Source organism: Typha latifolia, chromosome 8 (assembly GCF_019914945.1).
Source record: "Typha latifolia isolate L0001 chromosome 8, TyphaL0001v2, whole genome shotgun sequence".
Taxonomy (NCBI): domain Eukaryota; kingdom Viridiplantae; phylum Streptophyta; class Magnoliopsida; order Poales; family Typhaceae; genus Typha; species Typha latifolia.
In genome coordinates, this window is record NC_133093.1 from 706,494 (window position 1) to 723,155 (window position 16,662).

The following is a 16,662-nucleotide window of genomic DNA, read 5'->3' on the forward strand; positions in this document are numbered from 1 at the left end:
AGATTTTCCTTTATTCTAGCTTGAGATGTTCAGATTTTATCAGAAACTTAGAGGTATATGTGATGTTATGTCATCTTTTCACAGTGTTTGTATTAGATCAAGAAATTTGCAAGTTGGAATCTCTTTTTTGCAATTAGTCAGACAGTTTAACTATAAAGTATCACACATATCAAGGAAGGATTGAAACAAATGCTGAATCACTAGTTTTGTAACTTTGCTAGATTGCATTATGCTTGCAATTCTCTCTTAAAATATGTAGTCCTTTGAGAATTTACTCAAAATATACCCTGAATCTAATGCAAAACTGCAAAAAAAAAGAGAATGAAAGGCTACACAAAGATGTGGGAAAGAAAGGCACTGGAAAGATATGCAGGAAGAGAAGTTGGATATAGTTATGAAGTTGTTTGTGAAGAATAAAAAGTGAAAGGGATCTCCAGAGGAAGTAGTTGATGTCTAGCTTGACTCATTATTCTTGTTACATAAGCTCCAGAATCATTAAGATATGTTCATTGATCTGGAAATGGCAATAAATAACATTCATCAACTTAGCACAATTGGTTCATGAACCTCTGCAATTCTCATTTCAGTCCATTAAACTGTTAATATCTCTGCAAGTATTTGTGTCACAATGTTACTGTAAAGAAGTTGCCCAAGTAAAAGAAAAAAGCTTCACCATTGTATAGGGAAAAAATTGGTGCCATTAAATTATAGGAAATCCATACCATATAACATTTGTTTTTCCTTGTAAGACACAGGATCTAGGAGTATCTGATTAAGGATGTAGATAGAAAGTCAAAGAAAATAAACTCAATATTTGCCAAATTCCCTTGTGCAATTGTTTTCTCATAGACACTAATTCAGACAGGAATGTAACTTTTCATTTACAGACTAATGTTATAGGTTTTGGTTTATATTTGGTAATGTGATTATAAGGTGGAATAATCTTGCAAATTGTTCCATTTTCACCTATACTGGGTCTAGAAAAATAAGGGAAATTTATCAACAATATCCTGTCTTTTGTTTTTATTATATTTTATACCATACCTTACTCCTGTATTTTACTTTTAATACCTTCAAATCATTCTGAGTTAATTCTACCTAATATTTTATTACTTTTAAAATACAAAATATAAATATCTGAAATACTTCTTATTTGACTTCAAAATCTAGTTTATCATTTTTTTTTATGCTAAAAAAATTATTCAAAGGTATTATGATCATTTTGTGTGTATAGAATATAGATAACTGTTAGTTAACAAAACTAATATAGAGATTTCTTGAGGCATTTTGTGTAAAATGGAGTGGAGGGTCTACAATAAATATCCATTCGGTAGGGTATAAAAAATAATAAAAGAAACTTGTAGGGTGTTTATGATAAGTTTCTCGAAAGCGAACCGGATCGGATCGAATCGAACCGGGCCGGACTAGGTCGGTCTCGGTCCACATCTCCCGCACGTGCTACTCACACATATCCCCTTCTTTACTTGCAGAAGGGGTCGGATCTCGTTCAAGGACTTTGCTCCTCTCACTTCTCTCAAATCCATCGTCTTCGTTTCGCTTCCCTAGGGTTTGGGCTTCTCTCTCACTCCTCCCCATGGCTTCTCCTCTCTCCAACTCCCATGGATCACTCGCTTCGGATCCCGATCTCAATGCCCCCCACTCCATGGGCACCACCATCATCGGCGTCACCTATGACGGCGGCGTCGTACTCGGGGCCGATTCCAGAACCAGCACAGGTCTCTCTGCTCCTCTTCCTTTTTTCTCTAAATTCTAAGTCTTATACGAAGGAACGGTAAGATAGATTTTGGTATGGGTTGTGATCTGTTTGCCTTTTTCTGGTCGGGTGTATTTGTGCAGGAATGTATGTTGCGAATCGGGCGTCGGACAAGATCACGATGGTGACGGATAATGTTTACGTGTGCCGTTCTGGATCGGTAATTACTTGGAGCAGTTAGAAAACCATGCTTTTATCTTTGATCTTGTGGTGAAAAATTATAATTTGGTGCTCTTTTTTATAAGTTGGGAATGATTGAGTTCATTATAGTTGAATAAGAATGGGAACAAGTCACTTTCTTGAGTGCTATAGTGTACTTTTTTTTAAAAACTAACTCTCACATCGGTTTTCATCATTTCCTCTCCCGCAAGGAACTTTCTGATTGATTTTTTTTTTCTTCTTTTGATGGTGCATTACGATCTCCTTTGAACATGTCCAATCCACATTAATCTATTTTCACGTAACTTAATCTCTACAGTTGCTATCTCTAATTTGTTTCGGATACACTCCTGCTAATTTTCTTAAGTAACCCACTCAACTCAATATTCTCAGTCAGCTGCGCAATTTATGTACTGGTTTGTTTCCTAGTTGACCGCCATTCTGATTCATAAATATCAGACAAAATCCTTCTAGGTTGTACGAGTTCTTTAAAGCTCAAAGTGCTAGCATCCTTTCATTACATTGTGCTGCATGTTCTTGTAACCCTAATAGCTCGTTGGCTTATATATATATTCTATTATTAAGAGCATGCTTTGCCACAAGACATGTCTTTGTATATTCAAAATGTTTAGTTTTAGGGGAACCTAAGAGAATTAGGAGCAACTAATGGGGATCACGGAAATTTAGCAAGTGATTGATTATTTGAGAGAAATTATTGTTCTTTAATTTTCTTTGTACGTCAAAAGATAATGTCCTGATTCTTGGTGGGCTACATCAGTCGTATGCTTGCTGTAAATATGGACATAGATTAATCAGTGGAATTTAGGTGGGTCTTCTATGAGTTTTGAAGAGCCATAAAGGACCACTATATACTAAACAACCAACAGATAAATGTAACTGTTTGAGATTGCGAAATTATTGTTGCACTTCTCCTTTATTATTCTCAGAGCATGCATTGCCATAACCCCTGCTCATGTGTTAAATTCTTTGTTCATATTCAAAATTTTGAGTTATAGGATAATGTAAGTGCCTTAGGAGTCACTATGTTAGATCATGTAAATTTAGCCAGAAAGATTGATTTGATTCAGCTGCAAATGATTTGGCTCTTATGGGGCTCTTAAATGGGTTTAATTCATCTTTCATTAATCGTCTGGTGATGCCTAAAGATAATGTCCTAATTCTTGGTGGGCCATGTCAGTTGTGTGCTTGCTGTAAATGTGGACAGAGAACAATTGGTGGAATTTAGGTGGGTCTTCTATGAGTATTGAAGGCCCATAAAGGACCACCATACACTGTATGAAAAAAAAAGAATAGCTTTAGCAGGCATATATTGCCAATACTCATTTTATATTTCTCATTTACTTTCACTGGTTCCATATTACCATTTGGTTTTTCTGTTCTGTAGTTTTCTTGTTGTAACAAGTTATAGTTGTATCACAGGCTGCTGATACCCAAGTTATTTCTGATTATGTTCGCTACTTCCTCCATCAACACACGTAAGCACCTTTTATGTCCCCTTGCTTTTCATTTTGCTTGATTGTACTCTTTTCCTTGATAGAGCATTGTCACTCACATGTTACATAAATTATAGTCAAATAACAAATGATTATGTCCCAGTTTGTATTTAGATGTCTGAGCTAAAATAATTATTATCTCTGAAACATATAATTGTCTTGTCATTTAGTCTTTCATGAAGGTTATATTGTTGACATGCCAAATATTGGGATTTCACGTCCAATAACTATTTTTTTTCCTGTAGAAGTGTTAGAGATGGCTTGCTGTTAGCTAGTCTCTTTAAATGTTGAATATTTTTGTATCTTCATGACATACATTGGCTCTTTCATTTCTCTCAAGTTTATTGAAGATTTAAGCTTTGATAGATGTCTGGAAGCCCTTGATGACAAATGATGGCAAAACTTTCTGGTTTTTATCTACCTTTGAAGTTTTTGATCAATATGGTCTGTGAAGATGCTTGAGAGAGTTGAAATGTATGCACTTTTTGCAAAATCAATCACTGTTTTTGATTTCTGACTTTTGTATATCTCCATTATACTTCTAGCAGAAAGACATTCTTAAGACCATTTCTCTTTCCATGCTTTATTGAGTTGGAACAACAGTTCATATCCTTATTCATGTAGAAAGCATATGGTGACACAAATTTGATAACCGTCTATAGAAGCTTGATGACAGAACTAGACTCTTGGTAGGTATAGCTCTTGGTGGTAGTGGAGCTCAGTGTGATTGGTATGCAATTCTTGATAAGCATATATTTGATGTGTATTGGTTGCACTCAAATAGAAGCTCTTTTTCTTTCTAAACTAGTACATTGGTTATCATCTTAAGGTATGCACACTATCTTGAGTAATACAGTTGAAATAATGGATGGCATCATAGGAAGAGAATGGTGATAACATGTCATTAGAAGATTGAGAGTTGCCAGAGTGAAACTTTTCATATAACTATATGCCCCTTTTCTGCACTGGAAATATATAAATAAATGTACACTATTTTGTGAGTTAAATTAGATATAATGGCTTTATTTGCAATAATAATAAACCCATAATAATAAAATCTGATACTGTGCCTTCTATTGTTCCTTTCTTGCAGAATTCAACTAGGGCAACCTGCGACTGTCAAAGTTGCTGCTAACTTAGTCAGGTTGTTAGCTTACCAGAACAAGGTATTTTATGAAGCCTTTCCAACTTGTTGACTCTGCTTTTTAGTGTAATAGCTTCATCTACGAAGTTCAATTTGTCAATGTCCAATGATGCATGTTTGCTATTTTTATCTAATCGAAGTGCCAGTAGGTCCTTAGGTGGATGGGCTTCCTGACTACCTTGGCATATGTAGGCATCTAAGCACACTGCTTACAGCCTCTAGCAGTGAATTAAAATTTAAACAGGTTCAAAAAAAAAAAAACTTGGAAAATGTTTAAGTGAAAGTAATATTAATTTAGTTTTGCTAAAATCAAATTTTCATCCGAGGAATTGTGTCTATCTGATAAAGTGGCTGCCTTGGGGATATGCGGTGCTTAGATGTCAGCCTAGTGTACTAGGTCCTGTTTGCTAGAAAGTGCCTAGTAACACTTATGTAGTTCGGGCAAATGAAATGCTTTGATCGATCAGCTATTCTGTTCTTCTGGTAACCTTGCGTTTTCTTTATTGTTGTTACTCCCTTTTTGTAGTTAATAGTACATGTTATTGGTTACATGATCTTTTCAGAACATGCTGCAAGCTGGCATGATTGTTGGTGGCTGGGATAAATATGAAGGTGGTCAAATATTCTCAGTGCCCCTTGGTGGAACAATTCTGAGACAATCTTTTGCAATTGGAGGTAAATAGATTTCATCTTTTTATAAACTTTCTTGTAACACTTCCTTTGTCATCACTAATATATATGATGGCTGATAAAACATATGGTGTCTTTAGAGTGACTGAGAAATGCAGAACTTCCCCTTTATCTGTAATCTGATATCCTGATAATTAGTTGTCGCGGTATTCTAGGCTGTCAAAAATATATGGCATCCTTTTTGATTCTCAACCTTTGCTTAAATTTTTTTATAAAACAAATATCTTTTATTTTTCTAGGCACATTTTCAAGTGTGAATGTAGTTTTATTGTGAACTAACCATAATGACTATGTCAAGACTGACAATTGTGAAATGCTGCTATTAACAGGATCCGGTTCCAGCTACTTGTATGGCTTCTTTGATCAAGCATGGAAGGAAGGAATGAGCAAAGATGAAGCTGAGGTACATAACATAGCTCTGTATGAAGTTTCTTTGATGTAATAAGTAATAACCACTTTCCAAAGGGCAGGGTTATATCTTTTATGTTTTGTGATGTTATAATTGGTATAAATTGATGCTTGAGTATCTTAATTTTTTATGGGCATTTAGTTCAACAATACTTATCTTATATGTGGCTATCCAGAAGGTACGTTCAAAATGCCCTTTACATTAACTTCATAAAGGGTGTACATGTTATGACTTATGAATGCACATTTGAATGAAGATTCTCATAAACAATTGGATGAAACTAGTAGAAAGGGTGGTGACATATTTCTTCCCTCCATATTTAGGGGTGGAGAGCAGCACTCCTCAGACCAAACTGCCCAGATTTTTTTATTAGAAATTCAATCATAACTCGACAGCATCCCTCTCATAACTATATATCCAATTTTATAAGTATCCAGTCCCTAATAGTTTTCATTTTTATAATCAGTGGGAGTACAAGAAAAGTTGAAAACATAAACAAAGATATCAGATCATCCTTTGTACCCATGTGAAAGATGTAACCTATTGACAATTAGAAGGGGAAACTTACAGTTGACAGCTTGAAATATTTTACAAGCTTAAGTTTGATTGAATATTAAAATTGAAGGGACTTATACAATATGTTCCTTTTGCAGTTTTGGCTTTAAGGTGATGAAACTTTTACATGATATGACCTTTTTGCCTCTAGGATTTTCTGACTTTAGCTTTTGAATTTGTCGTATGCAGAAATTAGTGGTGAAGGCAATCTCTCTTGCCATTGCCCGTGATGGTGCTAGTGGAGGTGTTGTTCGTACTGTTATTGTAAGTTTTTCTGTACTTGCATATGTTCATGTCATCTGCATATTTTCTGTGAGAACTTTCCAGTGAGACTTCTCCTATAGATGATTCTATAACATTGTCTGGACTCAATATTAAAAAATCAGCATTTTATGCTTCGTTATGCTTTTGATTCTCTTAGCTCAGAGAAATTTGTTGGTAATATCAAACTTTACAGAAGAATCATTTTGTATATTATATTTTTCCCTGTTGTGTCACAATCTAATGACAAGCCAGTTGGTTTGTAAATTTAGAAAATGCAATAGTATCTGGTTTCTTATTGTGAATTTTAAAATATTTTCTATATGTTCCATAATGTGATGTCACATACTCATATCGTATCTTTCTCCCATGACATACTCAGTTAATCCATGCTTCCAGAGCTGTAATCTACTCTTCTAGTCAAAATTCATACAATCGATGCATTCCGAGTGAATCAAGAATTAAAATTTCTTTTGTTGAGTCATTGTATTTGTGGTCTTGCAGATTAATTCTGAGGGTGTTACAAGAAACTTCTACACTGGTGATTCTTTGCCGCTGTGGCATGAAGAGCTAGAGGCACATAACTCACTGCTTGATATACTCTCTTCAAGCAGCCCTGAGCCAATGAGCACATGATCAACAGGATCCTTCTTCTGAATGGAATATTTTGTTTCTGCATTGTTATTTCAGTACTGGAACTTATGATGTAGACTCCTCTTATGTGATAACCAGGCAAGGCAGTGATATTTAGAAAGACGTTTTCTTTAATGTGAATTCATAGTCTTCTCTATACTTTGGATTCTTGGTTACGGTGCGGTACTGTGAACAAGGATTTTTTTTTTGTTTTTGTTTTCAAGGCCATGGATGGATTCATCATGTACAATTTGATTCCGGTGAACAAGGAATTAATTTTTCTGCAACTGCTTTAAACTAATGAATTCTTTAAGATAAAAGTCAAGCTAAATGACCAGTGTATGTAATAACGCCCTGGCATTTATTTGTTTATCCTTTTTCAACTCTAATAGTATACGTGGCTGGTATGAGCTTCTTATTTCATGAGTCCACTACTCTAGTAGTGGATTCCATTTTGAAAAATAAGGTATCACGATTAACTAAAGAAAACTAGTGATGAGAGGGAGGAGTAGATTATAAGATTATTTATTTTGACCTATATTTCATGCCGTCCATTTTAAATTTTTTTTTTTTCACTATTAAAATTGAAAAAAATGGAAAATGTGTTAACTTATCTTCTTCTTTTTTTATTTAATTATATATATATATATATATAATAAATGTATTTAATTTATTAGTCTAGGATCGAAAGCTCCTAGACTAATTTATAGACTAGATAAATGTATTTAATTTCTCTGATATATTATATATAGATTGAAACAACTGAATGTTCTTGACTCTTAAAAACTAAAAAGAGTCCAAACGTATGCAATATTAACAGTCTAGCTAGCTAGTAGCATTATGAGTTATACTGGTCTCTCTTTTGGCAGCGCAAAACTCGGTATGTATAGCTACTAAAAATGATGCTATACTTCAGCACGTGTAAGGACACGTGACAAAGAGGTGGGGGGGAGCTGTATCGACCGGAAGACCAAGAAGTAACCAAATCGGTCCGGTTCAGTACGATATCTCTCATTTCGCGATTAAGATCACCACCCCTCCCCACCTTCCTCTCTTTCTTAGGTTTGCTCGTCCTCCAAGTAAAGGTCTCTTCTCTCTCTTTCTCTCTCTCTCTCTCTCTCTTGGAAACCCTAGGACCGGAAGGAGAAGTAGGAGGAGATGGCGGTCGTAAGCTCCGCAAGCGGCCTCTTGGCGATGCTACAAGAGCCGCACCCAGCGCTCAAACTCCACGCCCTCGTCAAGCTCAACTCACTCGTCCACCTCTTCTGGCCCGAAATCTCCACTAGCGTACCAACCATGTGAGTCCGTTTAACCCTAACCCTAGACCTAATCTTGATTGCTTGATCCGGATCTGTCTTGCCAAAACCCTAGGTAGCTTTGTGATTTGGGGGTCGTACTGCGGAATTTGATCTTTGTGGCTTCTTGATTTGGTCGGCCTTTCTCGGAATTAGCGAAAGAATGGATCTTTATGTGGATTTTTGTTGGTTTTCTTTCAAGAACTTGGTTAAAATTCATTCTCTAACGATTTGGGCTCGTGTTGATGCAGTGAGAGTTTGTATGAAGACGAGGAGTTCGATCAGAGGCATCTTGCTGCGTTGGTTGTGTCTAAGGTAGTAATCTTTTTTTTTTTCCTCTTTTTAATGCGTGTCCTTCGTCAAGATTTGGCTTGTTGAATCTTGATAGAGTTTTTCTGGATAGGTCTTTTACTACCTCGGAGAACTTAATGATTCCTTATCCTATGCGCTTGGTGCTGGACCTCTGTTTGATGTATCTGAGGATTCTGACTATGCTCACACACTTCTGGGTAGAGATCCCAACTGAAATTGCTATTACTAAAGAGTTCCTGTTTTCCTGTGGTTTGTGGCTCTGATGCAATTTGCTTCTTTCTTCAGCGAAGGCACTCGATGAGTATGCTAGTCTCAAGTCAAAGCCTTTAAAATCCAGTGATGAAGAAGAGAAGGTGGACCCTAGATTGGAAGCAATTGTGGAAAGGATGCTGGACAAGTAGGCCACTGTTCTCTGTTTCTTGTAGTTGGTTAGTTGCTTTTGTTGTAGGAAGTCTTATGGTCTGCTTTTTGTTGGTGCAGGTGTATTTTGGATGGGAAGTATCAACAAGCGATGGGAATGGCTGTTGAATGTAGGAGACTGGATAAGCTAGAGGAAGCTATTACTCGTAGTGATAATCTTCCTGGAGCTCTTTCATATTGCATCAATCTCTCCCATTCATTTGTTAATCATAGAGAATATCGCTGTGAGGTGAGCACATAGTGGTACTAGAACTTCCTCATGCATAGGTGATAATATTAGCAAAAGCCACATTTTAGTCACTGGGTTTTCTTTTTAGAGTTCGTATATCAAATAATTTTCAAGCTATATGTTGATCTATTGTTAGCATGTTATGCTCATAGCATTTGGCATGCTGACTTTTGCACATAATTTATGGATGTATCTTTCCATCTCTCACTCATAAGTTGAATGTCAATATCAGTTGTTAACTCCTACGGTAGATTACATCTGACTTCAAATAGTATGTTGATGTTAGTAAGTTGTAAAAAGAATTTTCTTGTTGCTGGCATGACCCTTGTCAGTAATTTATGTGCATGTAGAATGTGCCATGCCAAGAATTGGCATGGCTGGCCCAATCGACAACAAATTGGTAGTGGAGAAAGTGAGGGGGAAGGGAGAAAGAGGCAGACCTAAGAAAGATTATTGTCAGTCCTAACTTTATTCTATTTATGTAATTATTTGTTAAACTGTTAACTGGCGAAGCTCATTTAACTACACTGAATATTGAGAATATTTCATAGTTGTTTTCGTAATTTGCATTATGGGATGCATTTCGTTGCTAATTGAAATAGTGAACACAATGTATTTATATATTTTTGGGAACTTACAAATGACACTGACTATATTATAAATATTAATCTCTCTTTTCATATAAAGCCCTCTCTTTTTATTATTTATAAGCAAAACCTCCTATTTGCCATAAATTACTGAGCAACACCCTGAGTTAAATTCATCTTAAGAAGCATCTAATAGAATGGAATATGAAGTAGAATATTTTGTCTATTTCAAATGATGTTTTTATATTTTCTATTACCTTATCTCACTCCTCTAACACGACCTTTGAGATTAAACAACAATAGTTTTGGATCCATTGATCTTATGGAATTTGGTGTTTGGATGCTAGGTTTGATTTCCCCCTTGATTGATATTTGTACTAGTTTTGATTTTACTGAAATAATTCTAAACCTTGCTACTTAGAAAGGGAGCTACTATGTATTGGATTAGTTACCTGCCTTCTACATTGCTAGAGAAGGATGCTCAAAATGTTCTAACCAAAGAGGTTCAGTTGGAAGACATTGAAATATTTGAATATTTATTCTCTAAGCATTATTTATATATTTTATATCTCGTATCCATATCCCAAAAAATATCCTTTAAATCTTACATTCTGAATTGTGAAGTTTAATACATTTTAACGACCACGCTGGATCAACACTTGATTAGATGGGTTGAGATTGACATGGTGTCACCACATAATCTTCAATTAATCAATAAATCTCCCCTTTATTTGTATTTGTGCTACTTTTGATTTTACTCAAATAATTCTAAACATTGCTACTCATGAAGCTACTATATAATGGCCTAATCACTTTATGTGCCTTCTGCGTTGCCATGGAAGGATGCTTGAAATATTCCACTGTTTTCAAAGGCAGCCGCCATGGACGCCTTGGCGGGGTGGCGAGCCCAGCTGCTCTGCCATGCACTTAGGCAGCCTGCTAACGGCGGGCAAGCTGCCATTCCTCCTCCTCTTCTTCTTCTCCTCTCTCTTTCTGCCCTGGGAACCCATTTTTCCTTTTCTCTCTCTGCTTTGGGAACTCACCACTTCTCTTTTCAAAGCATTGTGGGTTTCCAATGTAGAGAGCAGTCTCCTTTTGCTTTGAGAATCCATTTCTCATTTTCTCTCTCTGCCTTGAAAACCCACTACTTCTCTTTTCAAAGTATCGTGGGTTCCCAATGTAGAGAGGATAAATTGAGAAAAGTTGTCATGCTTCACATATATATATATATATACTTTGATAAAAATACACACACACACACACATATATACATATAATTGATTTGTGATTTTTTGTTGCTATGGCTGTAAATTACGATTAAAAGATTTATATGTTATATCAATATATAGTTAAACAATTAATTTTATATATTAAAATTGTTAGACAGTCTTGATGCCCACCTTCCGCCTAGGCGCTAGGTGGTGGGGTGACCGGTTGCCACTCATGGTCGCGTTTCAATATATTGAAATATTCCAAAGAGATTCATTTGGAAGACATTGACATATTTGATTATCTATTTTTGAAGCATTTTTTATATCTTGTATCCATATCCTAAAAATATCACATTCTGAATTGTGAAGTCCAATACCTTTTTATTTTTCAATATTTGTCACTTCTAATGTATTCAGAGTATCAGACATTTATCAAAGACAAGGTACACCGTGGATATACTTATGTGGTTTGAGATTTTATGTGCTTTGATCAAGCTAGTTTTGATTAAATATGTCTGTGAAATATGCTTGTTATATGAAGTGGTTTTCTTGTGAACTATTATATCCTATTAGTACCCTTCATTATATCCTATGTTATATATCATTATATCCTATTAGTACCCTTCATTATGTAGTTAGTGTTTTACTGTTAGGGATGTATATTATGGAATCCCATACTTGATTGATAAACATGATTTCAACAATTGTATTGTGCTTTTATCTATTAAAATCCTATTCTTTTAGCTGTCTTCCTTCTTTCTGGTGATGCAAAAATGGGTAGATGAATAGTCCAGTTCTGCTTTTGTGGTTACAGGTTCTTCGCCTTCTTGTCAAGATATTTCAAAGATTGCCCTCTCCTGATTACTTGAGCATATGCCAATGTCTCATGCTTCTAAATGAACCTGAATCTGTTGCAAGCATTTTGGAGAAGCTGCTCTCTGGGAGCACGGTACTTAATTTGTCTTTTGGTGTTCCATACTCTAGATTATAAAACTAATTTCATTGTGGTTTTCCGTATTTTTCAGGATGATGCTCTCCTGGCATTTCAGATTGCTTTTGATCTCGTAGAAAATGAAAATCAGGCCTTTCTCCTCAATGCACGGAATCATCTCCCAAATCCTAGTCCCCAAGCTCCAACTCAGGCAAACCCTGAACCGGCATCTACTTTGCCTAGTTCGGAAAATGGTAGTGCAGGTGCTGACAACTCGGTTGCAGCTGAGGATGCTCATATGACAGAGAGTTCTCAAACTGTGAATGGGAATGCTCATAACCTAGATCCAAATGAAGTTGCCTATGCTGAAAAGCTTGCAAAAATTAAAGGAATACTCTCAGGAGAGACTTCTATTCAGCTGACTTTACAATTTCTTTATAGCCATAATAGGTGAATTACATATTCTGTCTTCCATTGGCATGATTTCTTAATATTTGGAAGTATTAACTACCATGTGCTGATAGTGCGATGAACTTAACAGGTCGGATCTTTTGATTCTGAAAACTATAAAGCAGTCTGTGGAAATGAGAAACAGTGTCTGCCACAGTGCAACTATATGTGCCAATGCAGTAATGCATGCTGGAACAACTGTGGATACCTTTCTCAGGGAAAACCTGGTATTATTATATACTAATTCCTTTCCGTGTGCTTGTCGTTGATATGGTACTTGTAGTTTCTTATTTAACTACTTCATTGTTACTCATCAGGAATGGCTGAGTAGAGCAACAAACTGGGCTAAATTCAGTGCGACTGCTGGGTTAGGTGTCATTCACAGAGGCCACCTTCAGCAAGGCAGGTCTCTAATGGCACCATACCTACCTCAGAGTGGTGCTGTGGGTGGTGGGAGTCCATACTCAGAAGGTGGTGCTCTTTATGCACTAGGATTGATTCATGCCAACCATGGTGAGGGCATCAAACAATTCCTGCGCGAAAGCCTTCGTAACACTACTGCTGAGGTGCTCCTTGTCACTCTCCATCTAAATTTCTAACCTACTCAATTCCAGCACTCTGAAGCTCATTCTGGTATTTCAAATTTTGCTATGCAGGTCATACAACATGGAGCATGCCTGGGCCTAGGACTTGCAGCTCTAGGAACTGCAGACGAGGAGATATATGAGGATGTTAAAAATGTTCTTTACACTGATAGTGCTGTGGCTGGTGAGGCAGCTGGTATCAGCATGGGCTTACTTATGGTTGGGACTTCTAGTGAGAAGGCAAGTGAGATGCTTGCCTATGCTCATGATACGCAGCATGAGAAGATCATTAGGTAATTGAACATTGGATATACATCGTCCTATTAAAATTGTAATCGAATATTGGGTACTGGACCTCTTCCTAACTGTCTATGCTGCAAAAGTTCATTTTTGATGCTTAGTTATCTCCTATTATAAGAGGAAAATGGCATCTGAGCAATATATCTGACATTTTTTTTGGCTAAATGCAGTTTATTGTATAAGCATGGTATCTGATAAACATCCTCAGTGCTTATCTGGATTTTTAACCTTTTTCCAGGGGCTTATCATTGGGAATTGCATTGACTGTTTATGGAAGAGAAGAAGAGGCTGATACTTTGATTGAACAGATGACTAGAGATCAAGATCCTATACTTCGTTATGGTGGTATGTATGCATTAGCCTTAGCCTACAGAGGAACAGCAAATAATAAAGCCATCCACCAGTTGCTGCATTTTGCTGTATCTGATGTCAGTGATGATGTACGAAGGACTGCCGTTCTGGCTCTTGGTTTTGTCTTGTACTCGGAACCTGAGCAGGTCAGTGGTGCTGATATTATATTTGAGTTGTGACTAGTACCTAAGTTGTTTAGAGTGATACCGTTGAAGCCTTGTTTTATAAAATTAAATATTATTTTCTTAAGCTCTAACACCAGCCAATTTTAATGCTTTTAGTGCTACTGTTTTAATAAGCATCTCTAAGATTTGAACATTTGACAAACCAAAGATGTTTGAATTTCAGAATTTTCTTTTAGATGTTTTAATTGTTTCTGCAGGGGATGTATCCTAAGTTTAAACACTAGTCAGATTATGTTTCTGATACATGCTACTATTGTTTTAAACATTATAAGAATGTGATCTTCAGATTTGATAGTTGTATGAGTGAGAAGAGATGGTCGAATTGCAGGTTTCCGTTTATGCGTTTTCTTCATTTGTTTGAATAACATAGTATCCTTCAAATGAGATAATTAGATTTCTTATAGTCATTTAGCCATTTCCTATTTAATCTGTATGTATGTAATTGACTTAAAACGTTTTGTCCCTAAACAACAAGTGCAAATTAGAAGTAAACGATTCAGTAGCAAAAACTTTTTTTTCTATCATCCTGTCATAACTGGTGAACTGTTAATGATTTTTCTTTCTGTTTTAGTCTTACTTTTTCACAACTTGCAGACTCCAAGAATCGTTTCCCTTCTCTCTGAGTCATACAATCCGCATGTTCGATATGGTGCTGCTCTTGCAGTTGGCATCTCCTGTGCGGGTACTGGGTTGAGTGATGCCATATCTTTGCTGGAGCCTCTTACCTCAGATGTTGTTGACTTTGTCCGTCAGGGAGCCCTTATAGCAATGGCTATGGTTATGATGCAGACTAATGAATCCTATGACTCACGTGTGGGAACTTTCAGGTATCCTTTGTTGAATTATGCAATGCATCTATGCAATCTCATATCTAATTTATATGCTTTTGAAATTTATTTAGGAGACAATTGGAGAAAATAATTCTGGATAAGCATGAAGATACAATGAGTAAGATGGGTGCTATATTGGCTTCTGGAATCCTTGATGCTGGTGGAAGAAATGTAACAATCAAGCTACTCTCAAAAACAAAGCATGATAAACTTACTGCTGTTGTTGGGCTTGCAGTTTTCAGCCAGTTCTGGTACTGGTATCCACTTCTATACTTCATCAGCCTTTCCTTTTCTCCTACCGCTTTCATTGGACTAAATAATGACTTGAAAGTGCCAAGATTTGAGTTCTTATCCCATGCCAAGCCATCCCTATTTGAGTATCCTCGTCCAACGACACCCCCAACTACTACTTCAGCGGTCAAGCTCCCAACTGCTGTTCTATCAATGACTGCAAAATCAAAATCTAGAGCAAAAAAAGATGCTGAACATAAAGCTTCTTTAGATAAGTCATCTAGCGAAGATGCTTCAAGTGGTTCAAGCTCAGGAAAGGGTCCTAAATCTTCTGAAAAGGATTCCGACTCAATGCAGGTTAGTTGCGTTTTTCCTGCATTCTTGCTTACTATGGCATAACTTCCTTTTGTCAGGATGTCTTATATGAATAGTTTTAAAAGCAGTAATACTCGTGCATATCATTGTTCATATTTTGGGATCATGTTGAAAATTCTGAAAGTTGATTTTTTTTTTTTGAGTCCTGAGAATGGTGATACCTTGTCTGATCCTTTTCCAACACTATCTGCCAACCTGAGTCATCTGTAAAGTTGGCGCACATATAAAAAGCTGCATGTGCACCTTTCTGCGGGATATGTTGATAGATTATCTGATGATATATTTCCTGCATGCAAGTTTCCCAATTCTCATGTATCCTCTATCCTTACTTTTAGCTGTGCATACAGGAACCTAATTGCGAATTTGCAGTCTGATATATAGCTTATCCATGCAGTGCTGGAATTAGTGACCCTCTGCCTAAGTTGTGAAGTGTCTTATTAAATATACCAATTTCTCCTTTTCAGGTGGACGGTGCTTCTGATAAAAAGGCAGAACCTGAACCTTCTTTTGAAATTTTAACAAATCCAGCAAGGGTTGTTCCTGCCCAAGAGAAGTTCATAAAATTTTTGGAAGGAAGCCGGTATGCTCCTGTGAAGCTAGCACCATCTGGTTTTGTCCTCCTGAAGGATCTACAGCCAGCCGAAGCCGAGGTACTTGCTCTGACAGACACACCTTCGACATTGGCTGCAAACACCGGCAGTACTGGAACAACCACCGCAAGCCAGCAGGGATCAGGTTCTTCAGCAATGGCAGTAGATGAGGAACCTCAGCCCCCACAACCTTTTGAGTATTCCTCGTAAAATTCTGTGGTCTTCCACATGACGAAAGGAGGTCAGCGGATGGATCCTTGCAGGGTGGAGAGCTCAACCTCTCCTTTTTCTTATTTTTGTGGTCATTTGATAATTTTTTTAAGTAACAGTTAGTGTGAAATTTGTTGGTACGGGAAACAATGTACAATCAATCGAGGGAGAAAGCTGGCATATTGAGATCGATTGATGAAGGTTGGGACTTGGTAGATGCAGTAATGACAGACGTCCCCTTCCCACTTAGTTTGCCATAAGATCTGATCACCTTTGCGGACCCCTGCGGACATGAGTACTTAATGCTCTTTTTTCGGTCTTATAATAGCTCTCATTGTGAACAAGATTTGTTGCTTTTATCTAATGCGAAGTCTTACTGCTATCACTTGTAATCTGATGGCCGGGTGTTAGAAAATTTTCAGTGGGAGTATT

The 16,662-nt window shown here is 36.8% G+C and overlaps 2 protein-coding genes and 2 non-coding genes across 4 annotated transcripts; all 4 read left to right on the top strand.

Annotated features, from left to right (window-relative positions):
- The first annotated feature begins 1,487 nt into the window (after positions 1–1,487).
- LOC140793590 (proteasome subunit beta type-6) lies at positions 1,488–7,296 on the top strand. Its single transcript, XM_073145150.1, has 8 exons — positions 1,488–1,736; positions 1,858–1,934; positions 3,374–3,429; positions 4,541–4,613; positions 5,155–5,266; positions 5,611–5,684; positions 6,435–6,509; positions 7,011–7,296. The coding sequence occupies exons 1-8, from the start codon at positions 1,595–1,597 to the stop codon at positions 7,140–7,142; spliced, it is 741 nt and encodes a 246-aa protein (XP_073001251.1). The 5' UTR covers positions 1,488–1,594; the 3' UTR covers positions 7,143–7,296.
- Positions 2,703–2,808, top strand: LOC140794538 (small nucleolar RNA snoR103). The gene has a single exon (XR_012110151.1). It is a non-coding gene; the product is annotated as a small nucleolar RNA snoR103 (small nucleolar RNA).
- LOC140794537 (small nucleolar RNA snoR103) lies at positions 3,125–3,228 on the top strand. Its single transcript, XR_012110150.1, has one exon. It is a non-coding gene; the product is annotated as a small nucleolar RNA snoR103 (small nucleolar RNA).
- Positions 7,297–8,122: 826 nt separating the features above from the next.
- LOC140793329 (26S proteasome non-ATPase regulatory subunit 1 homolog A-like) lies at positions 8,123–16,622 on the top strand. Its single transcript, XM_073144743.1, has 14 exons — positions 8,123–8,437; positions 8,686–8,749; positions 8,838–8,943; positions 9,032–9,143; positions 9,227–9,395; positions 12,008–12,142; positions 12,219–12,574; positions 12,666–12,801; positions 12,892–13,140; positions 13,231–13,451; positions 13,697–13,955; positions 14,589–14,821; positions 14,896–15,412; positions 15,895–16,622. The coding sequence occupies exons 1-14, from the start codon at positions 8,298–8,300 to the stop codon at positions 16,228–16,230; spliced, it is 3,033 nt and encodes a 1,010-aa protein (XP_073000844.1). The 5' UTR covers positions 8,123–8,297; the 3' UTR covers positions 16,231–16,622.
- Positions 16,623–16,662: the final 40 nt, after the last annotated feature.

Bases quoted from the DNA above. Each gene is read 5' to 3' on its own strand.
- LOC140793590 (XM_073145150.1), top strand. From the start codon at position 1,595: ATGGCTTCTCCTCTCTCCAACTCCCATGGATCACTCGCTTCGGATCCC. The intron at 1,737-1,857 runs GTCTCTCTGCTC...GTATTTGTGCAG, and splicing joins CGATTCCAGAACCAGCACAG to GAATGTATGTTGCGAATCGG. The intron at 4,614-5,154 runs GTATTTTATGAA...TGATCTTTTCAG, and splicing joins TGTTAGCTTACCAGAACAAG to AACATGCTGCAAGCTGGCAT.
- LOC140793329 (XM_073144743.1), top strand. From the start codon at position 8,298: ATGGCGGTCGTAAGCTCCGCAAGCGGCCTCTTGGCGATGCTACAAGAG. The intron at 9,396-12,007 runs GTGAGCACATAG...TTGTGGTTACAG, and splicing joins ATAGAGAATATCGCTGTGAG to GTTCTTCGCCTTCTTGTCAA. The intron at 12,143-12,218 runs GTACTTAATTTG...CGTATTTTTCAG, and splicing joins AGCTGCTCTCTGGGAGCACG to GATGATGCTCTCCTGGCATT.